At 52.7% G+C, this 26,003-nt stretch overlaps 1 protein-coding gene across 26 annotated transcripts in view; it reads right to left on the minus strand.

Annotated features, from left to right (window-relative positions):
• GDPD5 (glycerophosphodiester phosphodiesterase domain containing 5) overlaps positions 1–26,003 on the minus strand; it is a 107,317-nt gene that overhangs the window by 21,061 nt on the left and 60,253 nt on the right. For 21 of the 26 annotated variants that reach the window (XM_064288711.1, XM_064288710.1, XM_023538929.2 and 18 more), the window contains 4 exons: positions 24,669–24,845; positions 7,104–7,207; positions 2,756–2,849; positions 1,986–2,045 (listed from right to left, as the gene is read on the minus strand). In XM_064288711.1, coding sequence (XP_064144781.1) covers positions 1,986–2,045; positions 2,756–2,849; positions 7,104–7,207; positions 24,669–24,785 — 375 coding nt within the window. In that variant the 5' untranslated portion in view covers positions 24,786–24,845. The other 5 variants (XM_023538919.2, XM_064288712.1, XM_064288714.1 and 2 more) reach the window with 5 other exon arrangements.

Here is a 26,003-nt window from a genome sequence, read left to right on the forward strand (position 1 = left end):
TGGTGATAATTGTACAACACTGTGAATGCAATGCCACTGAACTGTACACTTAAAAATGGTTAAAATGGTAAATTTTGTGTTATATACATTTACCGCATAAACATTTTACAAGTTTAATTAAAACAAAAATGAATAAGGATTCCTTAGAACCAAATGATAGAATCTGGGAACCAGACTGGTAGACTCTCCAGCCTCTGCTTGAGAACTCTGAGCCCTGGGGACCCCTCCTTTCCTCCAGGTGCAGCAGGCTGGGCCACAGGGATCAGCTTTGCCTGGAAGGAACCTTCTCATGCTGGGATCTCACGGGAGGTGGACAGAGCGGGGAGGAAGGCAGCCCTGGCACCCGGGGAGCTGGCACCAGTGGGGATGAAGGGCTCTGATCTTCTGGCCCTCCAGGAGAAAATCTGGCCTTGATCTGCCCACGTCTGGCCAACCCAGCACCCCCAAGGCCTCTCCACTGGGATCAAGCAGGTGGGAGCTGACCTGCTGAGAGCTGAGCACAGACCAGAGGAGGTGCCCACAGTGTGCGCCAGCCCCGGCTGGGGTGCCAGCTGGTGCAGTTCTTTCATGTGTCAGCTTTGCAGCCAGAAGGAGAAAGTGCTTTACAGACGGGATGCGGAAGCCCAAGGGAGGCCTCAGGATAGAGTGACAAGCAAGAGGAAGGCAGGTGGGACCTGGGGCTGCGTGCTGCTCTTCGCCCTTCCAGGACTTCAGTCAACATCTGGATGCCAACGATCCAACTCCGGGTCTGTCGCCTGAGCTCAGATTTGTGTCATTAACTGATCCTGGACACCCCCTGGACACCCACAGCACCTCACCTTCCATAAAGCCCAAATGAAATCACGCCACTTCCCTCTTCCTGGTCCTGGTCCAATGAAGTGGGGGCCCACCCCTCGGAGTCATTCTGGACCCATCTCATGGGCTCACAGTTATTTCTGGATGTTTCTGGCCCTTCCTAAATGGCGTGTGCGGGGCTGGGCCGGGCTCTGGGAAAGCAGAGATGACGCAACCCTTCCTCCACAGCCCATGGGCTCTGGAGGAGAAAGGAGGTCTATCCTGGTCAGCTTTGTACAACCCTTGTACCTGCTGGGGCCTCAAAAAAGTAGGCATCAGAAACACACATCCAACACCACACATACACCGAATGGGGCAGGAGAGCCGAGGCCCCAGAATACTCAAAGCCCACGTGCTTACAGCCCAGCCCTGAGTGGGGTACTGCGGACACAGAGGTGGACAGAGCCAGTTCTGGCCTGCAAGGAACTCCCAGCCTGGGGGTGTGGGCCTGGGGTGCAGGCAAGGGAGACAGATGGAAACCACAATGTAGATGCTCAGGAATGTGGCTGGGGGGCCTGCAGGGGCCTGAATACATGGGTGAGTGTCAAGGAAGGGGGAGAAAGAGAGGGCAAAGGGAAAAGGACTAAAAGCAGAGAAGAGGCAGACCGACAGCGAGGTGGTGAGGGAGCTTGAAATGCTTCATGTAGCAGAAGCTGAGGGCAACTGTCCCGTGACAAAAGTTGGGAGAGGTCGGCAGGCCTGGGGTCATGCAGTGCCTTGATGCTGGGCTAGAGTTTGGATCATTTAGGGAGCAATGGGAGTTGTGGAATGGGGAGGGATCAGGGTTTTAAAAAGAGCTCCCTGAAGCCAACCAGAGGGCCTGGCTAGTAGCTTGGCTACAGAGCTAGAACCCTGGATCCTCTACTTATTAACTGGGAGACCTTGGGCAAGCTACTTAATCTCTTTGTACCTCAGTCTTTCCAACTGCAAAATGGGATGATAACTGGACTTATAGGCTTGCTACGAATGTTAAATGAGTCAATAAAGGTCACTGTGAGAACAGTGCCTGGCATATAGTGAGTGCTCAGGGTTAGCAATTATAAGAATTACAATTATTATCCAGAGGAAGGATGGTGTGTTCAGGCTCTTCCACGGCCCCGCAGCCTCCCTACCTCCCCTGCCCTCGCAGGCCTGGAGGAGGCAGCCCTTACCTTGTGTAGCCAGTGCAGGTTCATCTGCTGCCCGACAGTGATGTGACATAGTGCCAGGATCTGAGAAGGGGTCCCCAGGGAGACAGTCAGCTCCATGTGGGACAAGAAAGCTCCCACCCCTGGTCAGGATTCCCCAGAAACCCATGCCCCCCACTGCTGATCTGGGCCTCACTCAGAGCACAGAGTCAGCAAATCCTCCCTATAGGCGACGGGAATGCCCAGCCCTGCCCTGCCCTGCCCAGCCCAGCCCAAGCCTGGTCTCCTTCCAGAATCTTTCAGGGCCCCAGGTCAGCATTCTCTGAGATTTTTCCTCAAGGGGTCGCTGGGTCCTCCTGCACTTGAACCGCCCAACTTAATTCATCAAATGTTTTGAGAGTTTCAGGTCCTAGGATTCTGAAACAGACTAGAGCCCTACTCTCAAGAAGTCTCCAGTCCAGCATGGGGATGGCCCAGGTATGAATGGGCAGAGTATTAGGAGCAGAGCTTCCCAAAAGAGGGACATCTGCAGTGGGCCCTAATAGCTAGGATGGCATTCACCAGGCGAGGGGGAGAACATTCCAAGAAGGAGCAGCCAAGGGAGGCAGGAAAAAGCAAGATGACCTCCCACATTGGGACACCTAGGCCTCAGAGCTACAGCAGTACAAGAGGCCTTAGGAAAAGCCAACCTCCCCCTTTAGACAAGGGTAAGGTGCTCCCTCAGCTTGGCATAGGCCAAGCCTCCTTCCCTCTGGGAGCAGGGCCACCTGCCCCTGTCAACAGCCCCCACGTACCAGGAGGCCTGCAATATACGTGAAGGCAGCAGCTGTGGTCACAAGGATGGGCACGGACCAATCGCTCCAGTAGCCCATGCGGTTGTAGAGGTACCTGCAAGGAGGAGGGGCGGGCAGGGGTCAGGCCTGGTCCAGGAACCAGGATAGTCCCACTGGTCAGGAGGGCTGTGAGTTCTGACACTGCCAGTCAGGCCACAGGCCTGGCCCAGTGACCAGGTGCTGCCCATGAAGTCCCAATGCTTCTCATTGCCCCAAGCATCAGTCACGTCTGCTCAGGATGGAAAACCTAGGGATACTAAGAGGCATAGAGAAAACGACAGTTCTTCAAAGTTCTGTTGCCCAGAAGTAACCATTACCAAGACTTTGCTGAATTCTCTTATTCTCTTCCAGTGGGGTATTTTCCCCTTTGTTTATATATTTGTATACAGAAGACCCAGGGCCACACTGTGTCTAGCGCAATGAGTGAGTGAGATGCCCACATTGGATTCATATCTCCACTTTGCCTCTAACTGGCCTGTAGGGCCTTGCAGAGGCAACAGGCTTCACGGACTCTAAGATGCCATGACTGTGAGAGTCATTTCTCTTTCAGGGTTAAATGCAAAAATACGAGGTCTTAGAATTGATGTTTTTAGGCACCATTGAGTAGGTTCCTACTTACAGTGACCCTACAATCATTGCTATGTTTGAGCCCATTGTTGCAGCCACTGTGTCAGTCCATCTCGTTGAGGGTCTTCCTCTCTTTCACTGATGCTCTACCTTACCAAGCATGATGGCCTTCTCCAGAGACTGGTCCCTCCTGATAACACATTCAAAGCACATGAGACGAAGTCTTGCCATGCTCACTTTTAAGGGGCATTCTGGCTGTACTTCTTCCAAGACAGATTTGTTTGTTTTTCTGGCAGTCCATGGCATATCCAGTATTCTTTGCCAACACCATAATTGAGAGGCATCAGTTTTTCTTCAGTCTTCCTTATTCGTTGTCCAGCTTTTGCATGCAAACGATGTGATTGAAAATACCATGGCTTGGGTCTGGAGTACCTTAGCCCTCAAAGTGACATCTAGAATTGATAACGTAATGTAATACCTGACTTCTTTGAGCCTTAGTTTCCTCATCTGTAAGGTGGTAGTAAGAACAGAATCCCCTTCAGAGTGAGGTGAGGCACACAGCAAGTGTTCAATAAATAACTGTTCCCCTTCTTAATGAGGAAACCCTGGTGGCATGGTGGTTAAGAGCTATGGCTGCTAACCAAAAGGTCAGCAGTTTGAATCCACCAGGTGCTCCTTGGAAACCCTATAGGGCAGTTCTACTCTATCCTTTAGGGTCGCTATGAGTCAGAATCGACTCGATAGCAACGAGCTTGGTTTGGTTTTTTATTCTTAATGACATAAGACCTACTGGTGTCAATAAAAATCCTAAGGAAATGTGATTTTTAACAGTCATGTGGTACTCCATTAATCAATGAATCATAATTTATGTAACCAGCTCTCTACTAAGGGCGCTTAATGGTTTTCAATTATTCACTATTAAAAATTAATACAAAGATGAACATTTTTGTACATGTATCTTTCTGCAATTTGACTTATTTCCTCAGGATAGATTCTTTAGGAATAGAATTATAGGGTTAAAAGGAATCAACTTTTTAAGGCTCCAGATATTGCTTAGCTGCTTTCTAGAAAGACTGAACCATCACATTCTTCCTGTACAACTGGGAAACTGAGACTCAGAGAAGGCAGTGACTTGCTCAAGTTCGTCAGAGAAACGGAGTCAGCACCAGGCAGTTTCAGGCCTGCTGCCATCTTGGGCCTTGGCAGGGGATGAGAGGGGAAACCAGGAAGACCCCATGGGGCATCTGCCTTCCCTGTGCCCTTCCCTGGTCCTCACTCTCAGATTCCAGGCGAAAATCTGCTGCCTGGAAGATCCCTGAGTACATGCAACTTATGGTGCAATTGGGGAAACTGAGGCTCTAAGAGGGGTGGGATTCACACCTGGTAACTACTTCTGAAGGGATGTGCTGGTCCCACTTGTCTCTTAAGTGCGACCACTTTTGGAAGGAAGCTCTTCTGGACAGTGACGGCCGAGATAGCCTTGCCCTGGTCCTCCTCATCCAGCCCTGACCACCCTGGTCTTGCTCATGTCCTCTCACAAAATGAATGTCCCTATTCCCAGAAACTGTCATGACCATGAGGGCCAGGCCAGGATCCTGAACCCCAGCATCGACTCCAACAAACTAAAGTGACATGCTGAAGCTGCAGGTCCCCAGGCCAACCCCAAGTCCCAGGACAGGCCTTCCCTCTGCAGCCTCCCAGTTCTACTTAAGCCTCCAGTGGCAGGGAGCTCACCTTCTGGGGCCAAGTGGGTGGCTCTGTGAACAGCATGGAACAGTCAGGCAGGCTCAAGTCCTAGATCTGCTTCCATTTTGCTGTGTGACTTTGTAAAGGCTACTTACCCTCTCTGACCCTTGGTTTCCTCAGACTGCCTTTAATACATGTTTTTGGCACTAACAGCAAAGTGGTTAAGAGCTACAGCTGCAAATCAAAAGGTCAGCAGTTTGAATCCACCAGCTGCTCCTTTGAAACACTATGGGGCAGTTCTCCTCTGTCCTATAGGGTCATTATGAGTGGGAATCGACTTGATCGCAACAGTTTTTTTTTTGTTTTTGTTTTTGTTTTTGGCTGTGTGGCTATGGGTGAGTCCTGCCTCTCTCTGAGCCTCAGTTTCCCCACCTGTACGTGAGGGGGGTAGACTTGATGATCTTTCAGGCAGCAGACTTCCAGTTCAGCATATGCAGTCGAGGGCCAGCAGGGGGCATTCCCGTTTACCCATAATGACAGTGCTTATCCTTTGGACACCGTGGGAATGAATAATTGATTTATGGCATTAAGAAAGGCCAGAGGGCACCTCTGGAACTCGGTTGGGGCCCCGGGTCATCTCGGTGGGCTGCAGGGAGCAGGGGCAGGAGAGCAGCAGGTCCTGTACTGTGCTCATTAAAGCCCGGTGCTGTGCAGAGGGAGAGGAGCTCAGACTCTATGAACAGCGTCTCCGGATCCTCACAGAATCCTAGAACCATGGCCCATCAGCATCGCAGTGTTCCGGAGCCCTAGAAACCCCAAGTTCTAACACCTTCCAGTTGGAGATTCTGCCTCCCAGGAAGCAGCCTCCCATGTCCATTTCAGCCTCAGATGAGGCCAGAGTTACCCCATTTTACAGAAGAGGAAACTGAGGCTCAGAGAAAGGCTCATGGTCACACTGAGCTGAACTGATCAATGAAACATCACTGGATGGGGAGTGAAGAGGCCTGGCATCTGAACCTCAATTCTGCCCCTAACTGACAATGTGACCTGGAGCCTCAGTTTTCCCACCTGTCGCTGGAGAGGTTCCCACTAGAACCCAGGGTCCTTCCCCTCCCACCCATGGCCTTTCACTGCCTGACAAAAGGCAGGAAATGGAGGTTGGGAGGGGAAACAGGTACCCCTCCTACTCCCAGAAAACTGCCTGAGACAAGCCTGCCCTTTGGACCTGAGGTTGGTGCCCACAAAAGACCCTGCACTGTCCCAGAACCATAGCATCTTCCAGCCCTGCCCAGGGCCCAGCTAAGGGAGTTAGCAGACCTGGGATCCAGGGCTACCTCCTCTGCTGAGACCTTGGTCTCCCTGGGCCTTGGCTTTCTTGTCTATAAAGGGGGGATCCAGAGGCCCTGGCTCTAGGCTGAGTCCTGGCCTCAGGACAAGTTCCCGTTGTCCATCCCTAGTTGTACCAGGAAGGAGCTCCCTATATCTTCCTAGCTTGCCTCAGCTCTTATCTGAGGGTCTTTCATTCTAGCTGCTAAGTCTTTTTTCTTTCAGTGCCCCAGGCTTCCGTAATGCAGGCTGAGTGGCAGAGGGAACACCAAGGGTCTCCAAGAAGACCAGCAGCTGTAGTCCCTTGTGTTTCAAACCTGGCCGCCCTTCAAAGCCAGCTCCCATGCCTCCTCCTCCAGGAAGCCTCCCCTAAGCCCCCAGAGGGACTCCCCTTAGGGCACAGATTTCTCTTTTTCCTGGTTCTAGATATTTCATTGTTCACCTGCGTTGCTAGGCTGGAGACTCCTGGGGACAAGACCCAAGCCTGTCATCTCTCTTGTCAGCCTATGGTACTCACCCACTTCCTACCTACAATGTCACGCCAGCCTCACCCAAGCCCTGGGAGGTAGAGAGGACAGAGGCTCAGATGGGGTGGCCTTGCCCAAGGCCACAGAGAGAGCTGGTGGCAGGCCTCCAATAGCCAACCTGGGAAAGAGGTACAAACCTGAGCCCCCAGGTCCCAGCCTAGGGTCCCAGGGCCCCACCCGCCTCCCACACCACACCTACTCACCAGTTGAATTCATCGTAGTCATTGTGGACTTCCCACCAGAAGTAGAGCCAGGTGAGTGTGAGGCCGAAGGCGAAGGTGAGGAGCAGGAACCAGAGGCGTTCCCACTGGAAGAGCAGAGTGAGGAGAGGGGTCACAAAGGGTTGAGGCAGACCCCCAAGCCACCTCCCACCCAGAACATTCCCTCTCCTCCCCTTTTGTAACCAAACCCCACAAGCAGGGATTACTGCCCTTTTTTTTTTTTTTTTTAAGCATAGGCCAGGAACTGAGGGCCAGAGACGGAAAGTGACCTGTCTAACATCACATAGCCCAAAGTCACACAGTGGTGGGGAGCTAGGGGCAGGAATCAGGGGTCTGCCAGAGCTGTGGTCTTTTTGCTGCATCCTGAGGCCTATCCAGGAGGCACCCGTCTCCCATTCTGGCAATGACGCCCCAAAACAAAGGCCATGTCTGCCCTGAAGCCTTCGCGCTGGCACAGTGACCTGCAGTTTGGGAAGTCACACCCCTCACCTTGTTTTTGTTTTTGGAGAACATGTACACAGCAAAACATAAACCAATTTAATTCCTGCACACACTATTCATGCTATCTTTTCCAGATTATTCCATCACATTTATACAAACTCACTGCTCCCTAAGCTTCTCATCTAACCTTTCAAGTTTCTGTTGTCAATTTGATCCCATATAGTTCTTCAAAGAGCACAATGCTCAAGACAAACATTCTTTACTACCTAAGCTAAATTATTGTTCAGATAACTTTAGGGAATAGTTTCAGTTTAAAGATTATCTCAGGGCAAGTTTCAGGGGCATCCAACCTCAATGGCTCCAGAAGGTCTGGATTCTATGGGCATTTGAAATTCTGTTCCACATTTTCTACCCTTTTAATCAGGATTCTTCTATAGAATCCTTGATCAAAATGTTCAGTAATGGTAGGCAGGCACCATACAGTTCTTCTGGTCTCATGACAAAGGAGGCAGTCAGCCATGCATTCCGTTTCTTCCTCCTGTTCCTGACCTTTTTCATCTGTTGCTCCAGGCGAATTGAGATCAATTATTATATTTCCGAACCCTTACCTCATTTAATCCTTACAAGTGCCTACAAAGCAGGTATTCTTCCTCCTCACCCCACCCATGCTACAGATAAACACACTCAGGCCCAGAGAGGTGAAGTGTTTGCCTGAGTCACACAGCAAGTTAGCTGAAGATTAAGGACCAGAGCCCCATCCTCAGGACTTGAAGTACATTGTTCTGTCACCTCCACCAGGTACCGGCCCCTTAGGGCTGGGCCAGGTCCCCCTCTGTCTCAGCCAGGGTGGGGGAGGGGTGGGGGAGGGATGCTGACCCCACCAGGGCTGCTTCCCGAGGAGCCGGCTCAGAGGTCTGCAGGCGCTTCCGGCTGGGCCCTTTGGTTTATCCCTGCTTTCATCCATCCCCCTTATCTCAGAAGCACAACAAGCTTGGGACATCCTGTACGCTGGGAAACTGCTGAGATCATCAGAACAAAGAGGTACCACGTGGAGAGAGAACCAAGACCCACCAGCCCTTGAGGGGCTCCAGGTTTGGAGTCAGGATGCCTCCTTGCCTTTGGAGACCAGGCATCTCTCACCTGGGCATGCCTCTGGGCTTGTGAGGACCAGCCTTACTCAGGAGTAGAGAAACCCTGGTTAGGAGCAGGACAGGCTGTGTGCAACTGATCCCTGGGAGCCACCAGCCGGGGAATGGCTGGGCCGTCTGGAGTAGCAGAAAAGGGCTGAAGCTCAGGGCTGCTCATCACGGTTGGGCTGTAGGCTGTAATTAATGGTGAGGACGCCCCTGCCTCGGGAGGGGCTGGCCCACACTGCCATATCTGAGCCAGCACCTCTTCCCAGTCACTCTCACCCTGGCCAGGCCTGGGCCCAGGGCACATGTAGCCTGGTCCTTCTGAGAGTCCCCTTGCTGCCTTGGATTCTTATATGCTCACAATAGCTCCATTTTCTGCCGACTGAAGCTGATGGGTCCCAGGCCAGCTTGACAATCTGGGTCTCCCAAAGGATGGGCCATGTCCCAAGATGGATCCACCTCTGGCTATGTGATGTCCTGCTCAAGAATCCCTGCTAGCCGAGCCCCTTAGCCCAACATTCAGGGCCCACTGGATCTGGCTCAGGCCAACCTCTGCACTCCCAGCCCTGTCTCTGCCCCCATGCATGCATTTTATGCTCTAAGCACTGAGTTACCCACTGTTTCCCAAACAAGTTCTTGCAAACCTCGGTGTATTTGCCAAGTTAGAAGACAACCCCTTTCTGGTCCACTGGGAAAGCCCTACTCCTCCAAGGCCTTCCCTGCCTCCCAGCAGAGTGAATCCATCTCCCCGGAGTGTCCACAACCCCTGCATTCATCTCTGCTATGGCACAGACCTCACAGTTCTATAACTGTCTCTTCATATGTAGGTTTCCTCTGCTATACCATGAGTGCCCTGAAGGTCTGGGTGGTCTTCATATTCCCAGGGTGAGGCAAGAACTTAAAGATTTGATAATGAAATGGTAGGTGAGGAAGCCCTGTCTCCCATCCCAGCATGAGTATGCCCACCCAGGAGAGAGCTCGCTGGGGCTTAACACCCAAGCCTCGCAGAGGAGGGTTTAGCCTCTTACAGCCCCTGAAAGGCAGTGCTGAGTGGCCACTGTCCACAGAGATTGCTCCACCTCAGCAGGTACAAGGTCTCTGACCACCAGACAGGGTACTGAGGGGCCTGGACGAGGGGTGGGCCTTGAACTATGACAGATCCTTCCCTAGGCAAGTAGCCTGGAGGTCGAAAGGTGGTGAGGCCAGGCGAGGGGCTAGCTGCAGGGACAGCAGTAAGGTAGAGAACCTGCCACAGGCTCTGGGAGGATGTCCGGTGGCAGGGTGCCATGCAGGAGCCAGGTGGAATGCTGACAGGTGGCCTGGGTGACAGCAGGTGTCAGGAGAGTCTGTGGCACACAGGGGTCCTGTGCACTAAGTGTCATCATCCTTACTTGGCTACATCCTTCTAGTGGGGAAGGGCAAGACAGGTGTGAATGAGGGGCTCGGTGCCCCCTCCCTGCCCCTGGGAACCAGCCAGGTGACACGATCAGAGTAGACAGATGGGTGAGGCACCCAGGGCCTAGGCAACAAGGAACCAAAACCAAAAACCAGACCTGCTGCCAACTCATAGCGACCCTATAGGACAAAGTAGAACTGCCCCATAGGGTTTCCAGGGAGTGGCTGGTGGCTTCAAACTGCCAATCTTTTGGTTAGCAGCTGAATGCTTAACCACTGTACCACCAGGTCTCCAACAAAAAACTAGGAGCCTCATTATCAGAGCTGGGGCTCAGGCTGGGGGCAACCTAGGCATCCAAGTCCTGGAGCTGGAAGCAGACGGCACACCGCCCTGGGGACCCTGCAGAAGTGGCTGCGGTGGGAGGGGAGGCAGCAGGGTCACTGCAAGAACAATCAGAGGAAAGGCTGAATGGCAGGGGCTGGAGGGAAGGGGAAGGTGAGGAGCTGGTGGAGGAAGTGGCCTGTGGGAACAACTCCACTGATAAAGAGGCTCCAAATGGTGCTAACAGTCCAAGTCAGGGCTCATTATGGGAGAGGCCTGAGTCTGCCTGCTCTGCTTGACCCATTAACAAGCCAGTCTGGCTCTGCTCCAGGAGCTAGAGCAGTAAGCACTGCTTCAGCCCAGGATGTGTGGTTACGGCCACACTGGGAGGGGTCATGGGGTCATCGGCCCTCCAGGCACAGTGGGGGACCAGAGAGAAGGAAGCTCCATGAAACCGACATCTCTCATAGTCTGCACATGCCCAGGGTGTTTATTTATGGGTATTTGTCCCCACCTGAGAGCAAATGAAAGCTCAAAGGCCATCGACATTAGGAAGTGCCACCACTTTGTGGTGGCTACACGTGTGCTTCTCTACCACGACAAGTGTCTGGCACATTCGCACAAAGGCTCAATGTAAGTGAGTGGAGGTGGGTCAGAGGGGTCGAGTAACTTACCTAAGGTCACCAGGTAGTGGAGGGGTGGAGACTGGATTTAAACCCAAGGATCCTGACAGGACACAGTCCTCGCAGGCCTCCTGGGGAGCCACCCTGAACAGCTCCCCTTAACGCGCCCTTGTACTCTGGGATCTCAAGCCCAGCTCGGCACCCTTGGACTCCTCTCTCCTCTCTCTCTCTGGGGTCCAACCCCAGGTCAAACCTCTCCATCCTCCTATCCTTCCAGCCCTCCAAGACATTGTTTCCCTGACCCCTTCTGCACGGCCTCTTGGTACCAACCAATCTGACCCTCAATCACATTCTGAATTGTAGAGCTGAAAAGAACATGGACTCTGGAGGCAGACAGACCTGGCTCTGCCACTTCAGCAAGTTATTTAACCCCTCTGAGCCTCAGTTTTCTCATCTGTAAAATGGGAATAATAATCCCTAGTGGCTTCATGGGGAAAGAGCTGGTGATCTGCTCACATAAAGATTACGGCCTAGAAAACCCTATGGGGCATATCTACTCTGTCACATGGGGTCCCTATGAGTTGGAATTGGCTTGACAGCATCTAACAACAATAACAACCTAAGAGGGATGCTATTAATGAGGTGATAAATGTCAAGTGGCACACAGTAGGTGTACAATAAGGGACAGGTCACTGGGCTGAGGACTCCTCCAGGTCAGGGATGGTCTGAGATACGTGTGTCCCCTGGGCCCAGCACCATGCCTGGTGCAAGGTGGTGCTCAGATACAGTGTGGTGAATGGAAGAAGGTGTGAATACTAGACGATATGGGACAGGGGTGTGTGAGGGCCACCTGTCAACCGGTCATCGTCCAAGCCCCCAACTCATTCTCAGGCTCAGGTCAGGGCCCAGGGAACCCAGAGAAGAAGCTCACATGAGACCTGAGCCTCCTTCCTGTCAGAGCCCTCTGAGGCAGGACAGAGGACGAGCAGGGTCAGGGCTAAAGGAGCGGCCATCTCCTGGGGTCAGGCAGTCCCAGGCCACAGAGGGGACAAGGAGGGAAGAGAGCAGCTGGGGAAGGAGGTAGCCCCTGTCTGTGGGTGGGGTGGGATGCGCCATCCCTGCTGCCTGGCGGTAAAGGATAAGATCCAAGGTGCCTGTGGTGGAGAATCCCAGAGGCTCCAGTAATTCAGCCCCACAAGCTTTGCCTCATCCATTTTCCACTTTCACATCCCTCCCAGGAAGAGGAGACCCCCCCCCCCGCACGCTGCATGGAGGCAATGGTACCAATCTCCCCAGAGGGCCTCTTGCTGACTGTCACAGCTTCTCCTCACCCCTTTCTGTCTCTATCCTGTCCCTTCCACCCCAGAGCCCTCTGCATCCAGCGGAAAGAGAGCACAGGCTGTAGCTGCAAACCCCAGCACTCCATAGGTAGCGTGGGCACGGTCCACTGCTGTGGACAGGACTGCTGCTGCTGTGTGCCACACACCACAGACCACTGCCCACACCAACGGCAGCCCCTCCCACTCCAGAGGGGTCTGGGCAAAACACAGAACCCGGAGTCTGAACCCTCCGTTTGGGACAGTGCCCAGCAGGAGCCGCTTCCCTGCTCCTTGGCAGCACCACAGACCTTCAGAATCATAGCTTCTAGGAGCCAACTAGTCTCCTGCTCTGACTGTCACCCCAGGGCAGAGACTGCCGCTCCTTGTGACAGGAGCTTGCCCTGCTGCTGCTCCCATAGCTCTGGGGTACAGACTCCTACTGTTGCACCCTGCCTGGGCCTCCTTTGGACTGAAAGTTCTTCCTTCTAAGACAGTCAGCTGAATGGGGCGGGGGGGGGAGCTGGGCTTTGGAGTCTACGCACACTGGGTTTGAACCCCTGTCTGGCCACTTACTGAATGAGTGACCTTGGGGAAGAAGACATTAACTCTCTCTGAGGCCCAGCTCCCTGCTCTGCAACATGGGGGCAAGAGTCCTGGCACGCTGTGCAGATCACTGAGACCTCACACGTCAAGGGCCAGTCAAAGGCAGGGCAGTAGGAGTGATCTCCCTCACCTCTGTGCCAACTGAGGGGCTCTCCACTACCACACAGAGCAAAGCCAGTTAAAAGGGTAAAGTGGGGGTCCAGGGTAGGAGAATGTAATAAAGAGCTGGATTTTGACTCCTGGCCTTCCTGACCACTAGCTGCGTTGCCCTGGGCCCCTCACTCAATACCTCAGGCCTTTGCTTCCTCCCCTGTTCACAGGGGTGACATCATCACCGCCTCACAGCAAGGCTGCAAGGCCCCAATGTGATTACAGATGTAAGCTGTAAGTTGCCAAATCCATGATCGTTCCTATAATTATCATTTCGAGTCTGACAGCCCTTTAATTATGTGAAGACAGTGATCAAGTCTTCCCCATCCCCCCCACCTCCACCAAATTTCTCTGGCTGCTGAGGACAGCCAGCCCGACCGACCAACCTACCCCCACCCAGGGTGGGCACAGAGGCCAACATGAGGTCAGGATCTGCAGGCTGTGGCCCCAGGAGTCAGCACGGATGGAGAAAGGCCCTGGTAAAGTCACCTGATCCCACCTTATAGCCCTGCATCATTGGAGAATATAGCCCGACATGAGCATTTGGGGGGTGGGGCTTTTAAGAGCCCCACCTCATTTCATCCTCTCTATGGCTCAGCAAAGCAGGCATTAAATTCCTATTTTACAGCTGAGGAAACTGAGGCTCAGAGAGGTGAAGTGATTTGCCCAAGATCACACAGGGCAAACATAACGTTGGAGCAGAATTCACACCCAGGTCTGGGTGCCTCCCGTGTACTCAAAGCAACAAAGAGCAGGACATGTAATTATTCTTGTTTGACCAAGTAGGAAATAGGCTCAGAGGAGCAAGGCCTTATCCAAGGTCACACCCAGAGTCACAGGCAGTGCCAGGGTAGGAACCCTGGAATTTCAGAGTTAGAAGACCTCAGAGGCCACATTACTCATCCTCCAAAGGTGAATCAAGAAATGGGGAAATGGAGACTTAAAGAAGGGGAATGGCCTTGAAACATGAACACACGGTTAAACCAGCTGACATCAAGTTGTTCCCACTCATTGGGACCCCATGTGTGTCAGAGTAGACCTGTGTTCCATAGGGTTTTCAATGGTTGATTTTTTTGGAAGTAGATTGCCAGGCCTTTCTTCCACGTGCCTCTGGGTGGACTCCAACTTCCAACATTTCAGTTAGCAGCCAAGTGAATTAACCATTTGCAACACCCAGGGACTCTGGACACATGGTTAGTACATGGTAAATTAGTGCAGAAATGATGGAGAATTCAGCAGATGGTGTTGGGACACCTGGCCATTCATCTGCTAAAGAATACAATTAGACCCCAACCTCACACCCCCATACCAAAGTAAATCTAGCATCTCCCCCTTCACGTCTTCTTCACTACTCCCTGCTAGTCATTCCACATACATGTGCTGAGCACTTTCCCAATCAGCCTTGCTGGGCCTCGAACTTGGAAATAAATCAGGCCTGGACTCTGAGTAACCAGCAGAGATGAATGACCAGCGAACAGGCAACCCCAGTCCTGGGAATGAGTGCGATGAGTGAGGCAAGTACAGGCTGCTTAGAAGCACAGAAGGCAGATCTTTAAGGCTGCCAGTTTATAGGCGGAGGGATGGTCTGGAGGGCTTCCTGGAGGAGAATACGCTTATGGCAAAGCTGGAAGGAATTGACTTGCTGGGATGACAAGGTTGAAAGCCTCAATCCAGGCAGGGGGAACGAGCAGCAGAGTGTAATGCACAGAGCAAGGTGGGTTTTGTTGGGAGGAATTAGCTTCTTTTCTTATGGGATTATAAAAACTATGTAAGAATATTAACCTACATTTAGTCTTTTTTTTTAATCACGTGAGTTTTAGTTTTTAAAGCTTTTTGTACTCAAATGTTTAATTTTTGTGAAGACAAATCTCTCTTTTCTTTACAGTTTTTGCCTTTGATATTGTGCTTAAGAAAGGTGGCTCAAATTTATATATTTAACTCATATTTTATACCGGTAATTTTTCAGCATTTTAAAAATTGTAACCCATCCACCCAACGATAGCTCCATATAAATGCACCCATGTTTTTTTTTTTTTATTTTTTATGGAGAAAGGCTTGAAATGCTTGTCTCTATGGGTTTTGTATAGCATTAAGGCTAGGATTTCTTTTACTTTATCTCTTTTCAAAATCTTTGAATTTTCTCAACAAATGTGTGCTATTTTTCTGAACAGGAAAAAACAGTTTCAAAATAGAAATACCTTTTAATCCATCTGGAGCTTATTTTGGTTTGAGGTAAGAGGTAGGGATCTAATTTTACTTTCACCAAATGGGTACTCAGCTGTCCCTACATCCTTTGTGATGTCTGCAGTCATTTCCACCTTAGTTTACAGTACACTACATTGGCCTATGTATGCGGCTTTGTTTCTAGGTTTTCTTGCCTGTCCTCCTGTCCCAAGGCAGTCCCTTCACCCAAGTACTCCCTCTGGCTGATACTTGGCCGAGCCTGCCCCTTCCCCCCCTACCCCCACACCCCCCACCCCTGCCGTGGTCCCAGCTCTGCTTTGAGGTCACAGAGCCCAGCTACACCTTAAGCCCCATATAGCCCTGCAGAGACGGGGAGAAAGAGATGGAGGGGCACCTACCCACCGAGTCTGCTCATCTCTGGGCCAAATCTCGGGCATCCAGCTCCTCCTGCCATCAGCCTGTTCTAACCTAGCTGAGTTCCATATGTGGCAACAGATGCACAGAAAAGCCAGGACTGTCAGCTGGGAAGGGTGCAGGGAGCACCAGCGGGGAGAGATGTGCAGCCCCTCCAGGATCACTCTGGCCCTGACCCCAGGAGATTTGGGGGAGGGGCGGCATGAGGAGGTCTAAGAAGCATTACAGCATTAGGACAGAGCAGGCGAGGGGATTAGAGTCCCCACCCCCAACCCAGCCCTGACAGCCTAAGAGGCTGGATTTATTTTTTCTGGGCTACAGAGAGCTGGGCAATTAGGTCTCTGCCTGCCCTTGCTTCTGCTGGGGTGCACTCAGAGCGGCTCGTTAGGCAGGAAAATGAAATCAGGCCCAGCCTGGCACTCTCTGTCCCCACCCCTCACCCCTTGAGTTGCATCATCCAAGGGGAGACACAGAGTGGAGGAGTTTGGGGCCCTGAGGAAGTGCCATCCCAGAACCCCTTAGAGGGTCTGCCAAAGTCTCAGGGAGGGTGGCTGCAGTCCCTGGGGTGATGCCCTCCATCCTCTGCCCCATCCTCAATCCTTAAGCAGATGCTTAAGGCACTCATGGAGGGTCAAAAACAGGGGCTTAGCTGCTGCCACCTGTGAGGAGTGCGGCCATGCCAGGCCCCCTAAGGGCCATTTCAAAAGGAGGTAGGGTGCAGGGATCCCAAAGGCCAAAGACAGCATGTCTTGATTGCTATGAATCCTTAGCTTCTTGCATTGCAGAAACCAGGTGCCCTGCCAGCCCCTCTTCTGTCCATCCTGGACATAATAACACCATCTTCCGTTTTCTCACCCTCACAGCAACCCTGCAAAAAGGTAGTACCACCCTCATTTTAGAGACAGGAAAATGGAAGCTCAGGGCTTGACTCTGGCCCCTGCTGGGTCCCTTTCCCCAAAGTACCAGTGAAGAGAAAGGTGTCACTCTAAAGTTTGTAGGGAAGGCACAGAGTGTGAGAGATGGTTCCTTCTTATACAGGACACAAGGCACGCTCGTATCCCTCACCTAACTGGTCCCTTAGGCAGGACGTGGATTTAGGTCTACACTTACTCCACAAGCCAGTTGGGCCCAGAGGCTCAGGGACTTGGCCAAGGTCTCACGTTGAGTCAGTGGTGGAGGCAGGGCTGGAGTCCAGGTTGAAGCTTCCTTAGCCAGGAACGTCAGCTGCATCTGGCTGAATATTAGCATACCCTGGAGTCCATCCCAAAGGCGGCTTCATCCAGAAAGCCCGCCCCGATTCCGAGGTAGGATCCACTCTTCCCTTGCTTTGGGCTTATAGCAAGGAAGCCATGGAGCTATGATTTGCTTTGTCTCAGCCTTACCTAAAGAGCAGAGACCCCAGTATTCTGTTCCCAGAGCTGGGGAGGGGGTAGAAAGCACTGTGGACCCAGTGCCCCACCCCTCCCCCCATGGTCCCCTTCCAGGGCTGTGATACCCAAGCAGGAATGGCAAAGAGGGTATCAGTAGGGAATCCCAGGTCCGGGAGTCAGAGACTCTTTAAGAGGTCATCTGGCCCAGTCCTCGGCCTGTAGGCACAGAAGGGTTTATGGAGACCAGGACCCAGGACTGTAGGCTTCCAGCCTTGACTCTCACCAAGAAATACAGAAGTCAGCACAGGTCAAATAGAGTGATGCATGGAGGACTTGCAGTGAATCTCCTTTGGGGCTGAGGGCTGTGAGCGACATGTGACGAGGGAGACTGTGTTGGTAAGGCTTCTACTATGGACTAGGCATTCACATGGACCATAAACCAAAAAACTAAATCTATTGCCGTCGAATTGATTCTGACTCATAGCAACCCTATAGGACACAGTAGAACAGCCCCGTAGGGTTTCCAAGGAGCACCTGGTGGATTCGCGCTACCAACTTTTTGGTTAGCAGCCAAACTCTTAATCAGTACGCCACCAGGGTTTTCTCAAGTGGACCACCTGATCTAATTCTTTACCACTCCTCCAAGGGGGTGACTCCTCTCCCCATGCCTCAGGAGAGGGAGCTGAGACTCCAAGAGGCAGAGGGACCTCTTTTCTTGATTCAACAGATGTTGACTGGCAAGTCCATGCTGCCAGGCTCTGTGCTGGACTCCAGAAGTCTGCTGTGACACACGCGGACCCAGCTCTGCCCTCAGGACAGATAGGCAGGTCACCAGGCCATGCCACTCCAGGAGGTCAGTGCTGCAAGGGGGTGGGGGTAGTGAAAGGGGCTCTGGGAGGACAGGGATGCCCCTAACCCAGGTACACAGGCCACAGGTACACAGCAGGTGGTAGAGCTGGGACAGAGGCCAGCTCCGTCTGCCTCTATTGCTCTCTGCTGCTGTGCCAGAGAAGACCAAGGAGAAGAGAGGAGAGAATGAGTTCTGAAGGGGGTGGGGGGACAGGAGGTCTGGATTCTGGCTCTCACTCTGTTGCTGACTCCTGTGGTTCCTGGAGCCACTCACTGGGCAGCTGTGGCCTCAGTTTCTCCAGATGTACCATGCCTGAGTGATGTACCCACAAGACGAACTAACATTCTGGAGAGTGCTTTGCTAACTGTACAAACAGAAGGAAGAATCCTTGTTAGGAAGTATCCTTCCCCTCCTCCAGGACAGTACCCCTCCGCTTGGGGCTGCCCGACACCCCTGACACAAACTCACATGGTTGGGTGATAGGACAGTAAGGTGGGGAGCCAGCTGGAAACTCACCCCCCTCCTCCTGCCCACTGGCAGAGCTTTACCCAGCTCCAAGGGTGGCCTAGGGGGCCTGCAGCTGAGTCAGCACCCTCTCCACTGTCAACCACCACCAGGGCATAAAAGCTAGAGCTAAGAATGCTGCGCACACCTGTCCACACATGTACACCTACCCTCCCCAGACCACCTGACACCCACCGGCCTTGGAAACCAGGGTCATGGATGAAGACAGGAGAGAGAGCAGGGGAGCACAGCAAGCTCATCAGGGGCCTGCCTCCCCACCCAAAGTCAGCAAGATGGCAGGTGCACTCCCTAACTGGCTTCTTCCCTCATTCTTCAACTCATCTGCTCAACCATCCTTCTAGGCATTCACTGGGCAAACCAGGCCCCTGGCATGGGGCAGGCCCAATCTCTGCCCTCAAAGCACTCAGGGCCCTGTGGGAGACACAGAGAATCACAATCTACATAGCTGGCACAGGCCCAAGGTGCTAAGGGATCTGAGGGGGAAAAGGAGGTAAGGATGGAGAAGGAAGGGGGGAGGGATACTTCTTAGAGGAAGAGACATTTGCAAAGAGCCTTGAGAGGCAGAGACAGAGAAGAAGGGCATTCCAGGCAGAGGTGATGGCCTGAGCAAAGGCAGGGTGCTGTGACGGGGTGAGGCATATACTAGGAAGGGGAGAAGCTCAGTGGGGCAGTGTAGAGGTTGTGGAAGGAAGGGGTGGAAAAGGAGCTGATGGATTTCCTTGCAGCAAGTGTCTTCCTGCACGGAAGGAGGGAGTTTCCCATTATAGAAGGTAGGCAGTTGGGGCTGGGCAGATTGATTTTGTCTATACACCTATGCCTCAGTTATCGACTACCTCACTATCTGACATTTTGCACTTACAACAATATCTGGCTATTTTGCACATTGATGATGTACCTCTGGTAATAATCCTTTTATGACCAGTGGGACATACAGTGCCCACCTACGTTTTCTGCCTCTTGGGTCCAAAGGGACATATGTGTCCCACATAATATTTTGTGATTTGATGTGGTTATCCTCCATTTTTGCATAATGACCTAGTCTTTGGAACCTAACCATGTTAATAAGTGAGGAGTGGGTGTATTCCACCCACCTGACTGTGCCCTCCCTGGACTCCACTTAGACTACCTTCTTTCTCACCCTCCTTCTCGCCCACAGCCAATCTGTTGACTATACTCTCTCTGTGTCACTAGAAGCCCTCCCCTATTCTACTTCCCTGTGACTGTCCCTGGCCCCAGTCGAGGCTTTTCTCATGTGGCTCCCTACTCTCCCACCTCTATTCAACTGCCCTTAAGCCATTCTTCACACTGTAACCAGTGCGGCCCTCCCACAGCCCAAGTCAGACTCAGGTCCCCGTTGCCCAGGATGAAGCCCAAGCTCCTCAGCTCAGCCTTGAGGTTCCAGGGCCCACTTGGCAACACCTCCCCACTCCTTACACCCTAGCCACACTGCAGCTGAATTACTTTCAGTTCCTAAACAAAAGACACATTATTACACATGCAGTTCCTCCTGCCTTGAGCTTCCCCACACCTTTCAGATATCAGCTCTGGTAGGGCATGGGCTCAGCCTCGAGGCTCTCCTTGCCCCAGTAGTGTTTCCCTCTGCCTCCACAGTGATCCCCCTGGGTGGTCTGGGTGTGTTGGCTCCTGTCTGCTCCCTCACCAGCCTGGGAGCCCTCCAAAGAAGGGAGAACCAGGTCTGATCCACTGTGACCCAGGGCCCATCGCAGGGCTAGGACCAGAGCAGACATCACAGCAGGGTTGTTGATTGAATAAATAACCATTGAATCCCAGACAAGGCTGTGTGAAATAGGGGAGAGGATACAGGATGGGGCTGCAAGCAGGGGGCAGTGAAGGCTGGGCCTTCAGCTCCTCAGCTTGAGTAAATCACATACTTTTCCTGGAGGGGATCAAATAAGCTTAAAACAGCCATCAAAAGGCAAAAGATGGTATAGAAATGCCAGAGAGCATCGACTCTCACTGTCCTGTCTCCTTCAGTGTCTCTGGCTGGGAAGTTCCTCCAGGTGTCTGACCTATATCTCTCTTGCTACAGAGAAGCTGGGTTTGACACTGTGCTCCCTCCCACAGATACGATGTCTTCAGGAGGTCCTGTGGGGACAGCCTGAGAACAATCTTCTGTCATAAAAAGTCCTTAATTGGCAGCATTACAGTAATGAGTCACAGGCAACAACCAATTAATTATTCCCAGTTATAAAAAGCTTCACTTCCCCTTCCTTACTAGTGAGTGAGCCGGCCTCCTGCGACCAGACTCCTCCAATCCCGGAGCTGGGGAAGGAGAATAGGTCATGCCACATCTCTGGTCCTCAGTTTCCTGTTTCCTTATTTGTCAAGCGTGTGCCCTGGGGGAAAGGGGCTGTGTGAGCAAGGGCTGGAGGAGGTGGGAATGTGGCAGGCTGGTAGGGGAGGAAGGAAGGAAGGGGGCCAGCTTGGCTGGAAAGGAAGCTCTTTGCCCACCCTTCAACCACCCCAGGGTTCACTTAGGTACTTGAAGGCTAGATCTTAACCAGGAAAACCCTGAGGGTTCCTAGCCTGGCATTCAAGGCACTCTAGATCTTGTCCCAAATCCTCCTGGCCCAGTGTTCTTTCTCCTCCATCAGGCAATTTCCCAAGTCCCCCACTCCTCCTTTCATCTCCTTCCAGCGCTCTCATTTAAACACACATACTCAAAATATACGTGCTCTCTCCTTCAACCTCCATCCTCCTGAGGCACGGGCTGCAAATCTATCAGACTCCCTGGGTGAGGCTCCACCCATAAAATGGGGATAACAATTAACCATGCCCCATGGGGGTGTTTTAACAATGAATGGGGCAATGCCTGAAAACCACTTGGCAAGGCTCCTGGGCAAACTGTAGGTACTCAATAAATGTCAACTGTTACTATTACTGTCATACTTCATTTGCCAGCGGGAGGATGACCGTGAGATGCTTCAGAGACTCACTCACCCATCTGTCACCCCATTTCACAGATGAGGCCCAGAGAGGTCAGGCTTCACAGAGGAGGGACTTGCACACAGGCTTCTCTGAGTTGAGGGATGCAGGTGGGGTTAGGGGCAGAGGGCTCCCCCAAGAGAACCTGAGGGGAGGCAGTGGTGCTGTGGGCAGGGGCAGGTGTCCCCAAATGAGGAGGGGAAGGTGGGAGTGAGGAGAGGTACAAGGGCCACTATTAGACCCTCCTTGCTCTTGCAGAGGCCTCTCCTCCACCGCCCAAGCCCCCAGCGCTCTCCTCTCCTCTCCTCTCCTGGCCCCAACAGTGTTGTTCCCAGGGCTCATTCTGGGCCTCTGTTCAGCAACATTTATGGAGCACCTACTATGCACCACTCAGTCTCTGAGACATGAGATCGCTGTTTTTTTCACTGTGCCAGGCCAAAAGCCCAGCCCCCATCACTGTCCTCTCCCAGCTGTTTCGGAAAGAATGCGGAGAAAAGAGGAGAGAGAGGCTGAGAGGCTGCGGCATGGAACCCAGGAGGTGGGAGGAGAAGTGGGAGTGAGGTGAGGGGCTGGGGGAGGGAGAAGGGGATGCTCATCCTCTGCTGTGAGTTTCGGGGTCACCTGAGGTGAGTTCAGCCCTCTCTGCAGAGGCCTTACCACCCAGAGCTGCTGCAAAATCCTCTCCCCACTCCCAGCCAACCTGGTGTACAGCCTCCAGTGTCCTCCTCCAGCTTTTGCCCCAACCCCAGTGCCACTGACCCTGGTGTTTGCAGAGCCTGCACCACTCTGGTTCCCAATCAGCTCAAACCCAGCTCTGGCCCACAACTTCCTCTACCCTGGGCCTTGTGCTGGCCACAGCCAAGAGTTATCACTTCCTAAGTCCATGGCTTGCGCCTGGCCAGTCCAGAGCCCACCAAAGGACATGAGACATCCTGGGCGATACATCTGTCCTGATGCCAGGACAGTGTCTGTCCTGATGGCCAAGGGCTTTCTGCTTGGAAGCTCAGTCACCCTTCTCCCTTCGCCTCAGCCATTTTCCCATCCCCGTCCCTGCTGAGAGCACAGTGTTGAACCTACATTGCCTGGGTCCAGATCCTAACTCTGTTCCTCACTAGCATCCCTATCTTCAGTTTCCCCAACTGTGAAATGGGGCGATGATGATCTCCAGCTTATGGGCTTGTTGGGAGGAACACAAGTAAGGATGCGTGTCAGTGCTCAGCATTTGCCCTTCTGGATACAGAAAGGTCAGGGCACAGTGAGACTCTGCTGCCTGACCCCAGCCCCTGAGGAGGGCTTAGCTTGGAGTAAAGCAGAGAGGCCAAGGAATTCTGATGACATCTGCCTTAGTTTTCTAGTGCTGCTGTAACAGAAATGCCACGAGTGGATGTCTTTAACAAAGAAATTTATTCTCTCAGTCTAGGAGGCTAGAAGTCCAAATTCAGGGCACCAGCTCCAGGGGAAGGCTTTCTTTCTCTGTGGTTTTGGGGGAAGGTCCTTGTTATCAATCTACCCCTGGTCTAGGAGCTTCTCAGTGCAGGGACCCAGGTCCAAAGGACATGCTCCCCTCCTAGTTACTTACTCTTGGTGACATGAGGTCCCCCTGTCTCTCTGCTTGCTTCTCTCTTTTCTATCCCAAAAGAGACTGACTCAAGATACAACCTAATCTTGTAGATTGAGTCCTGCCTCATTAACATAACTGCCTCTAATCCTGCCTCATTAACATCATAGAGGTAGGATTTATAACATATAAGAAAATCACATCAGATGACAAAATGGTGGACACTTATACGATATTGGGAAACATGGCTTAGCCAAGTTGACACACATTTTTGGGGGATACAATTCAATCCATAACATCATCTAATCCCCACCCCCCTCCCATTTCAGAGATAGAGAAACTAAGGCCAGGAATCTGGCATGACTCGTCCGAATGACTGGCCATAGTTAGCACAGTGCTGGTCACTTCATGCTCATGATCTTATGGACTCCCCACAGCAGTTCTCTGAGGGGGTGCGTGTGTTACAAATGAGGAAAAGAAAGCCGAAAGTCAACTAGGTACAAGTGGAAGAGGCACGGTTTGAACTTCAGGTCCACTTGACTCCAGAACCCACACCCTTCACCACTGAGGGGAAATTCCATGTCCACGTAAGGGGGAAAGCCTATAAAATCTGGTTCCCCAGGAGCTGTGCTTGAGGGTGGAGAGACCAGGCTCAGGAGGGACATGCTCTGTGGCCTCGGGCAGGTCCCTTCCTCTGCTTTGCCTCAGTTTGGCCATGTTGCCGCCTCTGTGCCAGGCCCTGTGTTGTTGGGGATATGGCTGGTGTGGACCTGATACCTGCCCTGCTGATACCTGCTTCTCCTGTTTGGAGGTCACAAACCCAGTTCCTAACTCAGTATAGGGTTCTGTCCCTCACCACCACATGAAGGAGGACAGACAGGCTGATGACAGCAGATAGACAGGCAGATAAGCTTCCCTGACCTCCCCATCCAGATAGCCTGCCCAGCACATGGCCTCTGACCTCAGCCTCCCCATCCCCTTGGCCACTTCAGCCTGTTTGGGGGCTGGCTGAATTCAGAGGCTGGCTTCTTTGTTCAGACATGCAGGAAGGAGGAGGAAAGTTGTTTTCCAAGCAGCAAAGCTTTTAGATAAACATCACACAGGAATTGGGTTCCTTCAGAGAAGAAACTAGATCTGCTGGCTGATAGTGCCCCAGGGACGGGAGCTCGACTTGGGGTCTGGCCCAGGGATCCAGGCACTGAAGGAAGCTTTATCCATCTGAGCACCTGCTGCCAGCCCTGGCAGGCCCGTAGCTCAGGTGACCGGGCCCTTGTGCCAGGCCACAGCCCTGCCAGCTCCCAGGCTCCAGGATGGCCGGGCTCACCTCCTCACCTTCTTTTCCAGCCACCTGCCTGCCTGCCCATCCAGATCTGCCAGGATGCTGAGAACTTCTGCTCACCTTGGGGTGACTCCTTCTTCCTGGAGCTCCCCTCCCTGCTCAGACCTTGGGAGCAGCCCAGGCCCCACCCTGCTGGAGGAGAATTCTCATCAGTCTCTGAGTGCTTCACGGCTACAAGCAGGACAGATGAGCTCCTTTCTTGCCCACCTGATTAGGTAGATTCAGGAACTTCTATGGGCCCATTTTATGAGGGAGAAGCTGAAACCCAGAAGGAGCACTGACCCATCTGGGCCCACATAGCAAATCCATGCCAGACCCTCATGTTGGCTGGGGTTCCCTGGTCCCTTTGATCTTGTCCATCCCAGCGTGGCTCACCGGTGTGGTGTCATCATGGGAGCGTTGGTAGCGCTTCCAGCGGCAGCCATAGATGCCCGTGAGGCAGGAGAGGCACAGCTGTGGCTCATAGTACTGCAGAGGCTGGTGTCTCACCATGCTCGTGCTCACGACCCTGGTGCCTGGCCCTCATGCACCCATGGAGGCCCCCAGCTGGTCCTGTGGGAGGAAACACAGGGCTGTGAGGCAAGGGAGGGACAGGCAGTCAGCCCCGGACACAGCAAAAGTCATTGTAGCCTAAGTCAGGGCAGGTCACCCTCTGCTCAAGGTCCTCCAGATGCTCCCCGTCTCCCTAGGAGTCATAATAGCCCACCCTTGAGGGTCCTTCAGGACCTGTCCCCTGCCCACCCACCCCTACCCTCATCCCTCCTCTCCAGCCACACTGACCTCCTTGGTGTTCCTCACACTTGCTATTTTCTCTCCCTGGTATGCTCCCTCCTTCCCCTCCTCAAGTCTTTGCCCAAATGTCCTTCTCTCAGCCAGACTTTCCCAGATCACCTTCTGTAAAACTGCACTCCTTCCCCACACTCCCTATGCCATTCTCAGCTCGATTTTCTCAATCATGTTCTAAAATATCATTTGCTTATATATTTTGTTTCTTGTCTGCCCTACCTCGCTATAAGTTTCATGAGGCAGGGTTATTTGTCTGTTTTATTCTCTCCCCAGTAGCTAGAGCAGTGCCTAGCACACAGCAGACTTTCAAAAGAAACATTTTTAGTACATTATCACAAATCATCCTAAAAGCTGACATGTATTGAGCATGTCAAAATACGCCAGGCACTGTGTATTAAACCCATTTGACAGTTGAACAAACTGGGGCTCAGAAAGAGAAAAAGGTTTTTCCTGGCCTGTGGTCACACAGCTGGATGTGGTCACTCTGGGAATCTGCTCTGCTGCGCCAAAGTGTCCATTCATTCGGGCACACAGAGGCCCCAGCCTGCTGGGGCCTGTGGAAGCTGGTGGAACAACAGGAGGTGTGTGGAGGGTTGAGTTGCTGACACCAGGAGCAGAGACACCTAGCCCCTCTTGATACGCTGGGGACACTTGCTGGGAGATCAGCCTTCTGGGGTCAGTGCTGACCAAGTGTGGCCAGATGGCCATTGGCTTGGGGCACCTCACATACCCTGAGTGTCAAGCATCATTTGATCCTTAACATCAGAAGTCCTGGTGGCGCAACGATTAAGAGCTCAGCTGCTAACCTAAAGGCTGGAGGTTCGACCCCACCCAGCCACTCTGTGGGGAATATCTGACAATCTGCTCCCAATCTGCCCCCATAAAGATGACAGCCTAGAAAACCCTACGGGGCAGCTCTACTTG

The sequence above is a fragment of the Loxodonta africana genome, chromosome 7 (assembly GCF_030014295.1).
Source record: "Loxodonta africana isolate mLoxAfr1 chromosome 7, mLoxAfr1.hap2, whole genome shotgun sequence".
Taxonomy (NCBI): Eukaryota; Metazoa; Chordata; class Mammalia; order Proboscidea; family Elephantidae; genus Loxodonta; species Loxodonta africana.